Genomic DNA, 18,007 nt, shown 5'->3' on the forward strand with positions numbered 1-18,007 from the left:
AAATTCATAAGGAAAAAAAAAATTACAGAGCCAGTTTTCACACTTTCCCTCTTTCCACCATCTGCACCAGTAGCTTGGGCCGACAGATAATCACCCCCGAGGCCGAATTGCCTGAGCTGACCCGCACTTGAAGCGAGATGCAAAAACTTTCCCATCTTCCAGTATTCTACCGAAGTGCTTCTGAGAACACACTCTCCCATCTCTTTAAATGACACCGCTTAACAGCATCCTTCTGTAACTACCTGGAGTCGAAAAAGAAAAGGTAACTCTAGTTCTGCTTTGTTCTTTTACTGCCCGAGCCCAAGATACTGGAGGAAGAAGGAACTAGCACCTTGCTTACGACCACTGGCTCTTTAACTCAGCTTTCTCCACACACTGCAGCCGTTAATACTCTGCCCAGAAATGTCCTGCCCCTCCTCTAATGGTTACCTGAGAAGTAGCTCCATAGCAAATGATGTTTCCCCAAATGCTGCCAAGTCCAACGTGACTCTCCCCACCCCTATTCTATGCTCCCCCCTTCAATTCTACCATCAAGAATTAACATTCTCCGCCCAGTTACTTTTTTTTCCATGTTACAATGACACCCGTTAGATCCGTAAAAGACACATCTGCTGTTTTTTTTTGAAGCTCACTTCCAAAGACAAAAAAAAAAAGGAACTGAACCCAAAACCAAAACAAAATGGGGAAAAAATTCCTTTTGAGGAAGGTGTATTCTTTATATAACAGTCTTAAGTTTCCTCCACAGTTTGCAGCATTGCGTTTTCTAAGATGGTAGGTGGTTTTCCTTTACGTCACAGATGCTCCGCTTAGAAGACAGACCGATAAAGAGAAACCCAGAAAACTGAATAAAATAAAAACAACTGAAGTGAGTTTGTTGAGGTTCTGAGGTACCTGCACCTTTTCTGCATTCATTAGTCGGCACCTGAATGCTTGCTGAAATGTCCATTTTTTTAATACAGTAGAGCAATGTGCTGGTAAAATTGATCCAATCCAAAAAATAATAATAATAATAATAACAATAATAATAAAAAGTCAAGATAAAATAGCAGCTGCATTCATGTGTTTGTTGGATTTTTGTGTTTTTGTTTTTTTTTTTTTTTTTGTGTGGGTTTTTTTTTAAACTTTTTTTCTTTTTTTTTTAAATCCACTGAGTCTGGAAAGACAAAAGTGAACCAGGACTTAGATACTAGACTCTTTGGGCGGCAAGTCCACGTTGGTGACAGACGTCACGATGGAGACGAGGCAGTCCGAGGTAGTGCCGTTTACAGATTTGCGGATCTGCGCAATGCGCTCCTCGACACAGCCCGCCGAGAGCCGAGCCTCCGCATCGTGGTCCCAGCACTCTTCGATGGTCACGCAGAGCTGCGCCAAGCCCTGCGGACAACAAGGGGGAGAAAGCATCTTCAGCAACAAAGCCTGCTCCGGGGACCGCCTCTGCAGCAGACAAGGCGGTCCGCTTAACACAGCTTAACGCTGTAAAGAAAAACTAAGAATGTTTTCTCCACGTTACGCAAATTATCACACGATTAGCTTCAAAAATTACTTTAAATATGTATTTTTGGGGTTTTTTAAGCTTCTGCTTTCTAAGGCTGTAGGGCTCAGTCAAATCCAGCTTTTTTTCATAGCCCTAAAAGTACTTTTTAAAATATCGACATACGCCCCAAGATTCAGCAGTTAAAGCTTTAAAAGCCAAGACATCAGGTATTACGATTCCCATGATAAAGCCATGAGAGCTGACCGCATTGCATCAGTTACTACGAAACAGCTGCTTCGTCTGCAATCGCTTCTGTAGATATCCCCAAAATAACCGAATTCGACATCGCTGGAAGAGTACAGCTCTTACTTGAACCCTCGTTTGAACGGGAACGCTCATCTTTATCTACAACCCGCAGCTCTCCTTGACTTCTAGGCAATGCGTTAGTACACCCGAGTCTAGCCAAAACTGTGGCAGCTTGGTCAGAATAGAGGCATTTAGCTCCCTACTGAAGCCCTGTGAGATTTCATCATCTGCTCAGCTTCCCAGTCTGAAAAAAATCACCTCTTCTATTAAAAATGCAAGCCTGGAATGATCTACCTCTGGGAAACCCAGGCTGCATTTTGCTTCATTGTCTGCTTGCCTTCACGTCTAATTAATTTTTCCTCAAAAAATTGTTCAAGTCTTGCATGCTATCGAGCTTGTGAGGAACGCGTCTCTAACGGTATGGATTGTTTGTCTTAATGAAAGGGACGTCATTTTCCATTCTTTCACTGTATTAAAGGAGTCCTACTAAACAACCACACGCTCCGCGTTCAGCACTGGCTGACTTGAGGCAGCTGGTTTACTCTATAAATACAAGGGAAAAATGGAAAGGGGAGCATGAAGGTGTTGAGCAACCCCTCATTCCCCAGCGCTGACTCTCTCTAGCACTGGGGTGGACTGGTTAGTTTCCCTCTGAAGCTAACGAGTGACGCAGAACTGCATCCCTTGCTCCCGTCACACACGAAAACATTTTCCACCATTAACCAGGAGGGACGTACGGGATGTTTCAGCCAGTGATCCTTGAACACAGGGCGCATCTTCTTGTGAACCACCACTTCTTGCAGGTCCTCAAGGGATGGGTGCTGACCTATTTCTTCTTCAAAAGGCAGCATGTATTCATCCACTGGACCTAAGGTGCACACGGAGAACCGGGTTAGAGAAATGTCCTCTGCAGAGCCATGTCCTCCCCAGCCATGAGTGAGCCGCAGCTCCAAAGCAACCTCAACCCACCACAGCAAAGCCCGAAGTTCACGTCATTGCAGACAAATGTGATTTACATTCCTCCTGCACAATGGACTTTGCTGTCCCTGCTGCTTGTCTGGCCATGCATTTTCCACCTCGTGGAGTTACGAATCCAAACCCTCCGCTGGGCCTCCCAATCCTACTGCTCTCCTTCAAGGAGGCTTGCTGGGTAGCCCGTGATTTATTTTAATAGAAAGATCAAGTCAGCCCATCCTCCTCACATTTTGGCATAGCAATTCAACACACAATAACCTACAGGAAGGTTTCAGCATGAGAATAATTTCATCTCAGGCACTGACTAGCAAGGTCAAGCATATCCAACGCTTATAATTTCTTCCTTTGTGATCTGGCTTGTTCATAGGTTTGAGCCAGCCCTGGCACGCTGGAGCCAGATGCACTTGTCCCAGGTACCAGCTCCTAAGTGCAAAATGATTTCTGAACGCTTTAGTTATACCAGTTATGGCTGTGAACTGCCCTGGGCCATAGGAATGAGACAACTATTACGAGTATCAGTGCAGATGCCGCATGGTAACAATAACTTCTGCTTATTGAAACCTCATTTGGCTTTTGGCAAGGCGTAGATGCTTTCACACAAACGGCAGCCCAGCTTAACGGATGGGCTTTCTCAAGGTGGTTTGTGGCGTTGCTTATGGTTTCTCGGTAGCAAAGAGTGTCTACTTTCAACAGTGGAGATATGTCGAGAGGGCCTTTCCAGAATAAAATAAAAGAACTGACTACTTTAGCTGGTCATGAACTGTGACACCAACAAAATTATGTTTAGGTACTCTTAAAAAAAAAATCACTGAAACAGCTTATCATTATTATTGTTGCCATAATGCCAGTCACTAAACCCAGCTGAAACACCCGTTCCAACGGATGGCACAATAATGCGCAAGACCTTCCCTTCCTCTTCCTCCAAGAGGAATCAAGGCTATGAAGAGCTGCACAGGTGATCTCCAAGCCAAATCTGCTGTTTACGCATCACTTCTGAGCTAGAAGTGCAGATGAGGTTCCGCGTAATGCCCCATTATCCCAAAGGAAGCCTTCCCTGTGATTTAACAGTGCTGTGTATGGCACCAGGAGCACCTTGGCCAGCTGCTGTCTGAGAAGAGTTGGAAGGCGATCAAAGACATGACAGGCAAAAATCCAAGCGGATATCTGGGGGGCCTCAACAGAGAAGGGTTATTCCTACATGAGTGATCTGGGTACCACCATTTCAGCCCACTGTGCTCCCACCTCTCCGCTCCTCCAGCATTTTATCTGGATAAAAGACCTCCCCTTACCACACACCTATGCAGACATCCTAATTATAATCAAGCTCCTCAGTCCTACTGTATCACTAACAAAAACATTTGAAGTCAAGGTGAGGTACTGTTTATTTATGAACTTGATATTCAGTCCAGAGCACCCATATCTATACATGAAGAAAGAAGATGGAGCAAGCAGCCTTGGAGCTACTACAATTAAATGATTGCTTCCCTGACCAGGAGCAAGGTCCTGCAAATGGCGAGGGTGTCACCAAAGGGCAGATGTCCTATTTGGACTGAAAAGACGCCCCATTTTGCAGCATTGTCTTAGGATTAAAAAAACCTGAAAAGGGAGACACCATGAAAGTTCATTCTTTTGGATCATTCAGGAGAAAGTGAGATCCTCCAAAGTTGCAGATGGAACAACAAACTCAGCCCACTGCTGAGAGAGGGCTCGGTCAGAAAAAGTCAGAGATTAAACCTAACAACTTATGATAGCAGGGAAATGGCCTTGCTGACCCAAGATCATCTTTCCAGCCCTGTGTTCCTGGTATTTCACTGAGGTGCTTCACTTCTGGGCATTCTGTTCAGGCCACCACACTGCCCTGCCGAAGCGAGGTGACAGCCGAGCTGGAGCTGAGCGCAGCTCTTCTCCAGAGCTCAAAGCCTGCCTCGGTCACAGGCAGGAATGCAGTGTGCCACGGACAGCGGCACAGAGCAGGCTCAGGACTAAAGGACACCCACCACTGATGGAGGAATCACCTACTCCTCTCCCTCTGAGTTCTCAGCCAACTTGCAACGTAACCAGCGCAGTTAAAAGCACTTTGAGACCTGAAGACTTACAAAGGTTATTATCTACAGAGAATGACAGCTTGTGCTAAAAAACAAGCAAGTGAAAAACTGGTTAGCTGCTTAAAAATACGTCATTGATTATTATTTTTTAAAAACAAAACCAGGCCCATTCTATGGACCATTAAACCATGCTGAAACAGAGCGCTTCCCAGGGAAGGGACAATCCTTATTCTTACCATCAACTGCTCTGCATCTGGAGACTAGCTCCCACAACACCAGCCCCATTGCATACATGTCTATTCTCAGGAAGGCGTCTCGTTGGAAGTTGATCGCTCCCTCTAACACTTCGGGAGCCATATACCGCCTCGTTCCCACCTACAGAGATAAAAAACAACTCAGGTTATGTTCCAGTTGGGCCCATCAGCCTCTGCTGGTTGGAGATGAATGACAGCTGGTTTCATTAGCCTTAAGGCTACTTCTGCTGAAGTTGCACCTCACTACAAATACATGCAAAAGGGGGATGTTTTTTCTGACACCGACCGTCACTAAGATCACTCAAGTATAGATAAGCTACCTGAAGGAAAAAGCCGAAGTGCATGGCTACGTGTGTGATAGTCACGCAGCGTGCGCTACAGGTCTAATTTAAATGAGGTGCGGTGCGGTGAGTACGGATGAAACGCTGCCTACTCTGTGTCCCACCACGTTTTGCTCCAGCAGCACACACTGCATGAGAAAATGCTGTCTTTGGAGACACATGAAACACCCTGAGGTCAAGTCAGACTTGGTTATCATGGTTGTTGAAAGTTCAATCCCCTTTCACTAAAAAAAGAAATTCAATATTATATATCAAAAAAAGAGAAGAGTAAAATTGATATATCCTGAAGTGGTAGGAAAAGGTGTTGGTTTGACAGCCCTGGATAAAACAAGTCTCCTGCATCCACAGGAGTAGTAAAGCGTGAACCCTGCGAAGTTTACCCTGCCCTGGCTTGCTGTGATCTGTTCGGAAAAGATCCCCTCTCGCTTTGAGGGGATTCAGTGCCCACTACAGCACCTCCCTTGTTCTGTTTAGTCCAGGCAGAGCCATACCAAGCTCCTCACATGGTTGTGGTTACATACACGGCAGAGTTATAGCCTGTAATGTAGGACAGTGGAGAGCAGAGCAAGGAAAAAACCCCACCTTTTTCAGATGAGAATTGAAATGCCTTTAATATTTTCCTTCAGGAAATTCTCATCTGTTCTTGCTGTTACCTGAGGCAGTGGGGACAGGGGGAAGCCAGGATGTGAAAAGGCATAGAAAATACTGGAAAAGCCCAAACAAAGAAGGCAAAAATTAGGAAAGCCAGGGGGTGCTCACCCAGAAGTGTTCACTCCTCCTGAAATAAAGGTAAAACGGGAGCCTGTATTGGAGATGGGCATTCAAAAAACCCTGGAGGCACCCGGAGGGGATGCTGGCCTTGCTGTGCCCCAGCACGAGAGCAGGACGAAGGGCCACTTGCCGCAACGCAAAGCAAAGGCAGAAAATTAAGAGCCCATAAAAGCACACTAAATTGTTTACGCAGCGCACAGCCTGCTCTCAAGATCTGCCATTGCTAAAGGTCACCCAAGCAGCCAGCCCAGCTGAATTCTTAAAAATAAATGAATAATTTTAGGAGTATTAATATTTAATACCCAGACAATGAAGAGTCAGCAAGTCCCGTGTTTGAAGAAGAAGCCGTCTGCCCCCGGGGCCGGGAGGACTCCACCTGCACAGCAGTCAGGAGGGTCCGAGCACTCTCCCCTCTCACCCAGATCAAAGCAGCTCCTGGAATTTATGTCTGAGCACAAGCTTTTATGGAAAAATACATATCTCAAAGAGAATTAAATACATCTATACAAACTGACCCCCACTCCTGAGGAGCTATGGCAAGCCCAACTTTTTAAAATGTTATTGTTAAAGATAATGATTACCTGTCCATGAGTGTCCCCTGGAGGTTTTCCAGGTTCAAACCGTACAGCTAGTCCAAAATCGGCTAGCACTGCTGTCAAGTCGTTCTTCAGCAAGACATTTTTACTCTTGAAGTCCCTACGGACAAGCCAAGAAGCAAGTTTGGGAAGGGTTTATTACGGCACACGTCTAAATCACATTGCAACATGTTTTAAGTCTATAGGCTCAGCAGCCCCCAGTAAATCAGCTCCTTCATTCCCTCTCTGGCACGGCCAGCCCTGGCAAATTCAGCAGCTCGTTGCTGCCTGCGTCCCTAAAACACAACCAAGCAGCCCTGTGCTGCCCGGCACAGAGTCGGCTGAAGCCTACAGTGAATTAACCTCAGAATAAAAGCAAGGGATGATATAAAGCAGGTGTTTTAATTAGAGCAGGCACTATAAGGCACCATTTCTTGCTCTGAGTACCAGCTGTGGACCCCCACCTCTGGGCACTTCTCACGTTTCTCACTCCCAACGACAAATGCAGGACAGATTAAGGAGGTGAATTTACTCTTTATCCTAGTAAGGATGTTCACTCCTGTCTACAAAATTAGATCTTTCTGGAAATTAGCAGATGCCGATGGGAATCTGTTCACCCTGACTACGCACTTCAACAGACTTTTGCCATAGTCATCTATTACACTTATGTTTTAATTGCTGGACTGCTGGACCGATCTTCCACAGACAATTGGAGGGTTGGAAAGCAAGCAGGGGATGGGGTGAGCCCCCACTCAGAGGAGCTGGCGGGATGGGACCGGGCAGCTGACAGGCAGGTGTAAGCGTTTGCGGTAGAGATGGTGGGTCTGTGCTTGGTGGCGGCTTTAAGGGGACATTTGTGTCAGTCCTGTGCTGCAGCGGGATTGTTTCAGGGCAGCTCAGGTAAATCTGCAGGGGCTGGAAAGTCAGGGTGGAGGAGGGTCAAGATGCCTAAGCAGTCAAGCCCTGTTCCCTGGGCTTCCCGCATTTTCTTCTGAAAATGAACGTTTGGCAATGTAATTAAATTACAGACCTTAGACAGCAGATGGCAATTGTCCTGTATGCTCAGCATTATAATTTCCCTATCATCAATTCACTCGGTGACCCTGCTGATTGCAGGACATTGCAGGCCTGCACAAAATAATTAATGAGGGCAGATACAATTATTCCACACTAGAGGGACCTGTCAAAATTCTTTGGGAAGAGAGAAACTGCTGGACCATAGAGAAGGGCTGCTCACTGCAGCCTCGGACGCCAGAGCACCAGCTCGAAGCAGCGTGAGCAAAAATCATCCTGTACCACCCGGTCCCTGATTCTGAGCTTAAAAAATCAGAAGAAAGGATTTTTCCTTTCTAAGCTAAACATTATGTGATGGGCATTTCTGGCTCGAGGATTAAGATGGGGGAAGTGGGTGTGAAGTTGGAGAGCATCATACAGCCAGGGAACCCCACCAGAAACCAGCCTCCATCAGCTCAAGGGGACACAGAGTTTTGCAGAGCCTGCCAAACGTATGTAACACTCCGTTACACAGAAAAACACCATTTACCTAAACCATGTCATCTTAGAGACTGACTGTTTCCACGCTATAGCAGTTTCCCCACAGGCTTAGAAAACAGCCATCATCTAATGACACAGATAAACTCCTTTGCTCGGTCAGCATTAGGGGATTATGCCCTCCAGGATGGTACAGATTGTGCATGAGATTTCTGCAAAACAGTGGCTCAACGAGGACCACACAGAAATTATCAGACAGTCTGCCTGAACGATACGTTTCCAAAGCGAAGCGAGATGTAAACCTATATTATTGTATGGGTATTTGCTGCTGCTGGTGACCCACTGGGCATGCAACAGTTAACTGCTACATCTTGGTACATGATGCAGGGACTTCCCTTTGCACTTCCTGTGTTTTTTCCTATTTCCATACATTTCCCCATTTTTCCAGGCTTTCCTTCCTTCCACAAACCACCTCGAACTGGCGAGTGTGAGCTGCAATGCAAACATATCCAGGACAGGGAGAAAGACCTGATCCAAGCCGTGTCAGCTAGAATTTCCGCTAACACCGTATGCATTAGACCATCCTAAAATGGTCACTGATACAGGAAAGTGGCCTGAAAAGAAGAAAGCATCTTTCTCCGTGTAATGCTTCAAACGAGGGAATAAGAGTGCAAGCAGACTATGAGCGATGGGTGCGTTAACTTGATTCAGACACCGGAGATTTTATTTTCAGCTTCCACGTGGGGGCACTTTCGCACCAACAAGCGATCCCATAACCTTAAACCTCCTTGTAGTGCCAGGGGCCAGCAAGGAGTTAGCTGTACCCCTGCCCAGCAATGACTCGGGGAGTCCCATCTGGCAGCTCCAGCATCTTCACATGCATTGTGTTAAGCCATTCAAAAATACCACCCCCTCCCAGATTTAAAATGTATTTGGTGTCTTCTTTTAAAACCAAAATAAAACTAAAAGGAGTGGGGTAATCCACGGGAAATCCCCTGTGTCCTGAAATCCCTCTTCCTTAGGTATGTGCTAAATTCACACAAATGGTGCATTCTCTATCTTTTATCATTTGCTAAATGATGGGGACACTAATGAGCACGATCTGTTGCTTTAAAGCCTTTCTATAGCCTTCCTCTGTTCCCCACCCTCAGGAATTTTCATGTATAAACCACTGCCTTTATTCCACAGGGACAAATGTCAGGGACACAGGGGTCAGCTCCAGGAGAAGCACAAAGGCAGCTGCCTGCAGTCTTTCAACAGCCCCCAGCTCTCAGAAACCTTCAGGTCTGGGGAGGGGGGTGGTTTGGGGGGCAGGGACACCCTTGCAAAAAACAGGGATTATCTTGCTGTACATGAGGAAGGCCCTGCTAGATCGGGTACAAATTGCTGCAGCTGGATGTGGGGTTTAAGTCCCTCCTAGATGAAATGCGGTGGGTGGTGGGGGAGTACAGCCGCGGATTATGGCGTGTAGCCTGCGTAAATCCCTTCTGGAAAACTACCCCCCCCGCGCGGCAGCAATGCTTTAGTCCGGGGCAAGCAATATGAGACTGCGGAGAAGGGCTAAAACAAGTATTGTTGCAATAAGGATGGTTTAACCCACTGCTTTCTGGATTCACGCTGTCCCCATGGTGCTGCCACCCAGGTGGGTTGAAGCGTGTGCCAGGAGATCTCAGAGGGACAGTGGTGCCTGCTCTGGCACCTCTTCTGAGCATCCTGGCACCTCTCCTAAGCACCCTGGCACAATTTGGGCACTATAAAACTACAGTGAAAAATAAACAGCAGCCATTTTCTGCGTTTCTACAGGTTCCCCATTTCTTACCTAAAGATCAAAAGCTCTGTGGGAAGACATGCAGTGGAGTTATCAGTCTAAAACACTTAGAGGAAAAAATAGGGTCCAAATCTTGGTATGGCCATAGAAATACACGGATTATAACGTGATTCATCAAGCACAGTCCTTTCAAAGAGCGGTTCTGCGGCACCCAGATTTGCCTTCCCACTACCTGTCAAGAGGAGAGTTGATGGAAGAGGGAAGCACCTACCCTTCAGACATCTGCCATAAACCACTACCAACCACACTGACTGTTTCACAGACAAGACACTCACTTGCCCTTCACCATTTCCTATGTTGTTGATAAAAATCCTTACTTAGCATAGGATTTGTTGAGTTAAAAGGCATTTACTTCCTAAACGCACAATCTCCTCCTCCATTCAACAACATAATTTCAAAGAGGCTGCGAACATCTGAACACAGTACTTGAATGGTGTCAACGAAAGAGGCCGTACCTGTGTGCTATAGCAGGTTTGTGTCCTTCACCTTTGCACCACGGGACATCTTCATGAAGGTAGGACAAGCCACGGGCCATTGTTTCTGCAACGTGGCAGAGCTCATTCCAGCTGATAATATTGCCCTTCAGGTAATCCGTCAGAGAGCCCTGCGAAACAGGACATCGTATGTTCTTAATCGCGGACCCTGCTACGTGACAGATGTGTCAACTGATTTAGAAAACGGTTTTAATGAGTGGTTGAGAAATTTGAACCTGATTTAACAGGGGGGGAAAAAAATCACTGGTAAAAGTAAAAAGGAAGACGAAATAAAAAACAGAAGCGTTCTTGAGTCTTCAGCCTCTGACAGCACAGAAAGTATATGGATGTCTAAAAGGAGCCTACTAATCTGCCAGGGAAGGGGAGGGAGGTAAGGAAGGGACAAAATCATCTCAAAACAGAGCAATTCATCTAACTTAAGAAAGAGGAAAGCCTTCCATGCAAGAAGATGATGCATTGTATCAGCTGGTTGTGGCGATGATTGGCTCAGTAGACCTTGGATTAAAGAGAGGGATAACACTGCTGGCTCAACCCTGGATTTGTGCGTGTTTGTTTTAAGTGTTAGTCATGTTTGATAACTAAAGCAATCCATAAAATGGGAGACATGCCCCAAGCTTCAAAAGCAAACACAGAGCCCATCTGACAGGGGCGAGTTGGGACTGCAACGGTCCGTGACACCCAGCTCCCACCTGCTCATCTACACACGGTAAGAGGTGGTGACCACCACATACATGAGCTGTGGCACAAAAGTGCTTGCCTCTCTCCACAGGTCCCACCTTTATTAATCCTACGTTTGCACAGGAAAGCTTTGAAAGCTAAAGGGAGGGCCTCTGGAGGAGGGGAGCGGGAGCACTTCTCCACTGCCACTGAGCCATGGCTCACGAGGGACAGACTGGATGGATTACAGGGGAGCTTCTGGGAGAATATTAAACACCAAATCCTGCTGCTTCACAACCAGCCGCCTCTCTGCCTTCCCAAAATGTATGTGCAATGATACGTTACCTTGTCATGGAAAGCTGTGATCAGCCAGAGCTCTGTCTCTAGGTTTGTCCCTCTTTTCTCTGCTGCGATAAATTGCAAAAGGTTTTCATGCTTCATGCCAGGAGTATTGAAAATCTCCCTCTCGCTCTGCCAAGATTGCTTATCCTAAAGCACGGAGAAATGCACCATCAAAGATCACACTTCCCTTTAAAGCAAACAGCTCCTTCAGCTCAGTCAGAGCTGCTCATGTTCCTCCTAATATCATCCTCTAGCATTCAGGTGTGATGCATCCCTTCAAAATGAGGCTGTTTTCCTAAAGGGTAGATGCTGGAGAAAGACTGGAAGTTTCTGTTCTCAGCCCCCCTCCTCCAAAATTATCCTCAGCTATTCCTAAAGCACACGTGTGGGGAGGGAGGTGGAATCCAAACCCAACCTTGCTGAGAAATAAGATTTGTCAAGATTTTCTAAGGAAGCTTGCAAGAATAAAACCTGTGCATACAGCACCCAGATCTGTATCGTAGCTGTAATTGTTACGATTGCAAAATCTAATCTAGGCTCTATTGAATATTTACTAGTAGGTCACAGCTGGCTTGGACAGAAGTCTCCTACAAATCTCCTTTAGCAACGCTATGACAACAAATATGGGGCAAAAAATTAATGAAGAAAGAGATAGCAGAGGAGCACAAAGATGTTTCAGTCATTCTTCTTTCATTTGACTTTTGATTGCTTTTTTCTTTCCATCTGCAATTCTTAGAGAGTCAAGTCAGGAACGTTCAAAGGTTTCCTAGAGCGGAAGACGTGAGCTGACAGAAATGCTGCGGTGCAATTAGCTTTCACAGCGCTGGGGCTGTGCCTCTGTAAGCTGTGAACTGTTTGCTGGGTTCGGGTCCGGATTTATAATCTACCCAGGCAGAACACACAAAGCCAGGGCTTCGGTCCTTTGTGTGCACTTCGGGCACTGCAGCTGCACACTGCCTCACTGGACTTCAACAACACATTTGCAGTGACGTTAAAATACCCCGTAGATTTCCAAATGTGCTTGTTTTTGCCCTTCTTGCAACAACTACTACTACAGGAGACATTTGGCAATGAGATAACACAGAGAAATGTGTAGGAAGGGAGGGTCCTTGAACTTCTTCCCCCAGCAGAAGAGTCCAAACGCATCTTTGTTATTATGGTCTTAAAAATACCTCCATAGGCACTTAGAGCATCTCAGCACCGGTGAGGAAGCCCGGCGAGTGAGAACCTAATGCAATACCCCTCTCACCTGAATAGGGAAGATTTTCACTGCTACGTAGTCATTCATCAGCTGAGCCTTCCACACGCAGCCAAAGCGTCCCCTCGCCTTGATCTCCAAGAGCTGCAGAGGCTTTAGGCCAACCAGGGGAGAAGGGGGTGGTGGGCCAGGGTCCTGCATGAGAGAAAAACATTGTCACCAGCTGAAGCTGGACTGTTAAACAAAGGGAGAGGAGGAATGGAGAGACTGCATATGGGGAAAGAGGCATAAAGAAGTGACATTTTATTTAATACAAATTATTTAGATGTACTGTTTGCAGCCCAAAATTCCCTATCTTGCTTTCTAGGGTATTTGTATAGAACATATACAACAGTCTATGCCTCCAAGTGTCACTTTGTGTGTCGAACTACTGCCTGCCATCCTCTGGCAAATCCCAAATTCTTCTGTTTTCAAAGCAAGAGCTATTTTGGGATGTAAAACACCAATGACCTCAAGGCTACCTCCTGCCAAAAGTAGGAACTTTTTGATCTTTCTGACCCAAGAACCAACTACACCTAAAACCTCCCACTGCTTTGCACTTCATTAGGTGTTTCACATAACCCTAGCAATGGGCAGTAAACAGGTCTGTCAGCATCATAAAGATCATATCTGTTTAAACTCTGCATTTGTCCAGAACAATGCAACCCTGCAGGATGCACAGGGTTGGAGCTCTCTCCTATCTGCTTTCAGATGGGAAAGGTTCACAGTATGGGTTATAATGGGCAGAGGAGGGAGGGAGAGGTAGCTGCTCGGCTCTTCAGAAGAAACCAGAAGGCTCAGGGCACAGCAAAGCCAGCAAAGACCAGTTCCCGATGGTTTTGGGCCATATGGATGACCTCCTGCATGCATTCTCTGATGGCTCATAAAAACTGAGCTTCTACAGGGAAAGCATCTCCCCTCACCCCATAAAGCTGGTAGGAACTTTATCATCTCTCTAATCTCTGCTCCTCCGCAAAGCTGGCTGAAATCAAGCAACAGGTTTGAGAGTTTAGGGGGAAGGGTAGCCACCAAGCAGAGCTGTGTAACTCCATTCCTCAGGAATTTCAGACATGGTGATGACCCCATCGAAACCCACCAGCCTCACAGGGGATGCTAACGCTACCATGGAGGCCAGCTGTACCACCAACTTCAAAAAGATAGAGAAGAAAAGTTAGGCCACCTGAAAAGAGTGAAGCGAAAGTGGATGTGAACATATACCGAGCAGCCTCCGTGCCTTTTGTAAGGTCCAAATACAGGGGAGCGACTCCCTCACCTCATTAATGTCGACGTGGCCGTAGGGAGGCTTGCGATGACGGTACATCCAGAAGGCCAAGAGGATGGCCATGGAGAGGACAGCGATGGGGAGCAGCGAGTATACCAGGATGTTGAGCAGGGAGGGCGTTGGTGGCGGCGGCTCGTATATGACTGCAAAAAAAGAGCAGGGTAAACGAAGGAAAGGACCCTTCAAGCATGCAACAACACTGTCAGCTACATGTCCAGGTGCAACCAAACCCCATCCTTCCTTCTGCTCCAAAGTTGACAATGCTTAGTGGCATGTCCCATCACATCCAACATTATTCGTGAGGCTCCGCAGTTTACTCTTTTCCATATGACTACTAATAACGGAGTTACGATGGTCCAAACCACACTCAGCAAGCCGAGCCTCCATCTGACCTTTACTTAAGATAGGTATTTCTTGCTGGGATACGTAAAAACAGAAAATTTCCTCCTCTTAACCCTTCCAAACATATTAAACGAGCATGAAATCCCTCGCAGGGTTGCTTTGCCTTTTACAGTGATTGACAAGATGTCAGTTTTTAGTAAAATGCTGCCGGAGCCACAATCAAATGCATTATTCCCACTGTAGTTCTTGTTCCAAATTACATCAGTGCAGTTGAGACACAAACAATGGGAATACTAAATGGAGCCATGTTGCTATGTTGGAGACAGGGAAGGAAAAAATAGCAAGGCTTGCCAAATTAAACAGAAAACTGTGAGAGAAGAATATTTGCTACTAGGTTGCTACGGGTACATTAATAACAGGAGATAATAAAACCCATGTAAACAATTAAAAACCTAACAGGAAAGCCCAGGAAAATCTGATCAAGGTCTACGGGAACAGCTCAGTAAATGCAAGTAGTTGATAGCAAAAGAAACCATCCTAAGGAAAAGATCCACATCCCTTAATAATTTTTATTGAATGATACTTTAGCAAGCCTACAGCTAAAAGAATCATCATTTTTCTATTAGCCTCTGAAGAAGGACCTGCTATTACTTTTCTTCCTTGAAGTATATCCACAAACTCTGAAAGCTGACACACACATTCGCTTTCAATCCCCAGACCAAGAAAAGACCAATCAAATGCAAAAATCCTTGACGCCTAAGATATCTGGAGACCTGTGCCCTAGGAAAATTAATGAAGAAGGTGTCAAATACCTTTTAAGAGTTTGAGTTGATCCATACTGTATAAATCGCACTGCCCTCTTCCCCTTGTGTGGGATTTTGCTTTGTAAAAGCCCACTGTGAATGTCCACCATAAAGAAAATGTAATCCTTACTGATGGTATACAAGGTGTTGGTACAACACACTTTACCCACAGAATTCAACAACATTTAAAAACTATTCTTGAAGAATCCCAGCAGAAGGATTTCTGGACTTTGTAACCCAAATGGTACTTCGTGTCCTGTCAGAAGTACTTTTTTGCTCAAGATCCAACAGCTCAAAGTCATCACAAACTGGGTCTAGAGGAAGAGATCCCAACTCCCCGCCCAAGCAGTCACTCACCTTCTGGGCCGGTGACTTCAGGCAAATGGGTAAATTTCTCATTGCAATAGTTGCCCTCGCAGCAGCAGAAAAACACTTGAGGGTTTTCTTCTGTGGCTACGCACTCCTGCCTGCATCAGGGAGGGACAGACGTGGCAATGAAGGGAAAAGAAAAAAGGTCAGCCAACTCCTGCCTCTTGTCTTCGACCTGCCCCGAACTGTCTTCTCCACGCGCCCTCTCCTGCTGCTGCGCTGCACAGACCGCCAGTCTCCACTTACAGAAAACAACTTGGCACTCAAATACCCCAGTGGATAGCAAAGATCCTTGAAAAGACCGTAAAGGAAACAAATGCTTCCATATGTACCAGAGGCATTAGATAGCGAGTAATAAATAAAAGCCGCCGCCGCTAACTGAATGAGAAGCAGAAAAACGAAGGAGAGATGCCTCCTTCCCTAAACAGTGTCTTTCCCACAGCCCATATGTCTGCTGTCAGGGGAGAGCAGTGTTTGATCGTGCAATTAAAGATTGTGCCGTAAAGCACGTATGACGTGGGCTGAGCTAAGACTGCTCTCGCAGCCTTAAGCATCACTATATGCACTAGCAGGGCAGCAGACACCAGCAGCAACAACAGCCCTGCTGCAGGCAGGAGGAAGGCTGCAGGGTTTGGGTTTGGCTTTGTTTTTTTAAAGTTTGATTTTCAGGTGCCACCTCCTTCTCATTTAAAAAACTTATTCCTCCGCAAAAGCCTTTAAAGAAAATCAGGTTGCAGCTCTCATTTTTTTGTATTTGCCTCTTATCCAGGCAGCGCTACAGCCTTCTCAGCACGGAGGTTTCCTTCCACGCTGTGCGTTAGGGGCTTCCACGGATGAGACCAACTCCACTGCCACACATCCTCCCTCTCCCACAGATCAATGCCAAAAGAGACATGCGGGGATTTTTGCAGTGCTCTAGCAGTCATTCCTTTCTCTTTCTTAAATGCCTTCTTCCCTTCCCTGCCACCTTTTGCTAGTTACACTCTTTTAGCTACTAGGGTTGCAGAGCTGCTCTCCACAGAGAACTGTATCAAACTATTTCCTGAAGCCCAGCTAAATTATATGCATAACTTCCTTCCTTCGACCACGCGGAGGAAGTAGCAAAACAATCATATGTGTTTGACATTATTACTCATTTATGAACCCATGCCAAGCCTCCCTTCCTGCGGTATCACTGACATACTGCCACGAGAAGAACAAAAGGGCTCTCTTCAATCGTAACACAGGGTAGTTTTCAGTACTTTATTCCTTTTGGGTTAAAAAAAACCCAAAAAGCAGCTATAGCCAAAATGTCTCTTGCAAGGTCTCAGCTGGGAAGCACTTGGTTTGTTTTTCAGGCTTGTATTTTTTTAAACTTCAAAGAAAAAAAGCAGCTATTTGACTTATTGAAATGAACAAAGATGTTTCAACAAGTTAAGCAATGTTTCCAGATGCTTTTTCGTGAAATCAGATAACAAGCCATTTGGATTTAACAGTATCAGCATTGGAGTCTTCAATAGAAAACACATCCTTTGCTAAATCTGTTGGTTAAAAAATCAAGCTAATGAGTGAAAACAGCCTGCTCCACATCTGCAATTCATTATCCCTGTCTTTGAGTTGGTGTGCGCTCGGGGCAGCCATCCAGGTACGTATGACATGTTATACTTAGCAAATATTACAAATGAGACAGTCGGAGAGAATGACACATTTTTCTATGGCAGCGAGGGCACGTTCGTGGTGGTTCACATGCTCTTCAAGGGACCGTGAACGCGACCTCTCTGATGGGGCTGTGTAAATAAATGAAGAGCACACAAGTTGATTTTTAAACACTACCTTTTTCCTATAGCCTTAAATGTACATGTGCCACGTCCTTGTTTCCTTAAGATAACGAACAGTAAGGAGCCATCACCCTCAACATCCCAACCCTTGCACTCCCGAATTTTTCACCTTCCAGCGACAAGGAGGCAGCGCTTGCCACAGCCCAGCATGTGCTGCCTGCGCTAGGAGAAGAGCTGCGGCCTGGCAGAACAGGACCGTGCCCTGCATCCAGGGCAGATACAGGTACAGGTGCATCTCCTGAGGCTGCACCCAGGAGCTCAGCATCCCAAAGGTGCTGAAGCCAGAGATGGAAAGGGCATCAGCACAGCACCGTCAATCAAAAAATCATCTTTTTAGCCATTTTTGCCGTCTTGGGATGCAACATTACCTGCGTGAAAGGCTGCCGAGCGCACTCAAGGGAAGGGAAAAAAAAGATGACTCTATTTAAACAGCATTTATTTAATTAAAGGTAACCTTTATTTCAAATGTTGCTTTCAACACTTGTACTGTTTGTTAATTCTCAGAAGATCTTTTAGCTTTGCCCTGGAACTGCATCTTTGAAGAATCAGGCTGCAGGATAATGGATGCTCAACCCCAGGGCTGCAAAAAGGCTGTGAGAAGCCC

At 45.9% G+C, this 18,007-nt stretch overlaps 1 protein-coding gene across 1 annotated transcript in view; it reads right to left on the bottom strand.

Moving 5' to 3' along the window:
- Positions 1-1,062: 1,062 nt before the first annotated feature.
- The window catches only part of ACVR2B (activin A receptor type 2B), a 97,557-nt gene continuing 80,612 nt past the window's right edge, over positions 1,063-18,007 (bottom strand). Inside the window, exons 3-11 of the mRNA XM_075082266.1 lie at positions 15,575-15,684; positions 14,064-14,215; positions 12,803-12,946; positions 11,557-11,700; positions 10,516-10,664; positions 6,748-6,862; positions 5,037-5,175; positions 2,518-2,648; positions 1,063-1,374 (exon numbers count right to left, since the gene is read on the bottom strand). Coding sequence (XP_074938367.1) covers positions 1,180-1,374; positions 2,518-2,648; positions 5,037-5,175; positions 6,748-6,862; positions 10,516-10,664; positions 11,557-11,700; positions 12,803-12,946; positions 14,064-14,215; positions 15,575-15,684 — 1,279 coding nt within the window. The 3' untranslated portion in view covers positions 1,063-1,179. The remainder of the gene's footprint in view (positions 1,375-2,517; positions 2,649-5,036; positions 5,176-6,747; positions 6,863-10,515; positions 10,665-11,556; positions 11,701-12,802; positions 12,947-14,063; positions 14,216-15,574; positions 15,685-18,007) is intronic.

The sequence above is a fragment of the Phalacrocorax aristotelis genome, chromosome 2 (assembly GCF_949628215.1).
Source record: "Phalacrocorax aristotelis chromosome 2, bGulAri2.1, whole genome shotgun sequence".
NCBI lineage: Eukaryota > Metazoa > Chordata > Aves > Suliformes > Phalacrocoracidae > Phalacrocorax > Phalacrocorax aristotelis.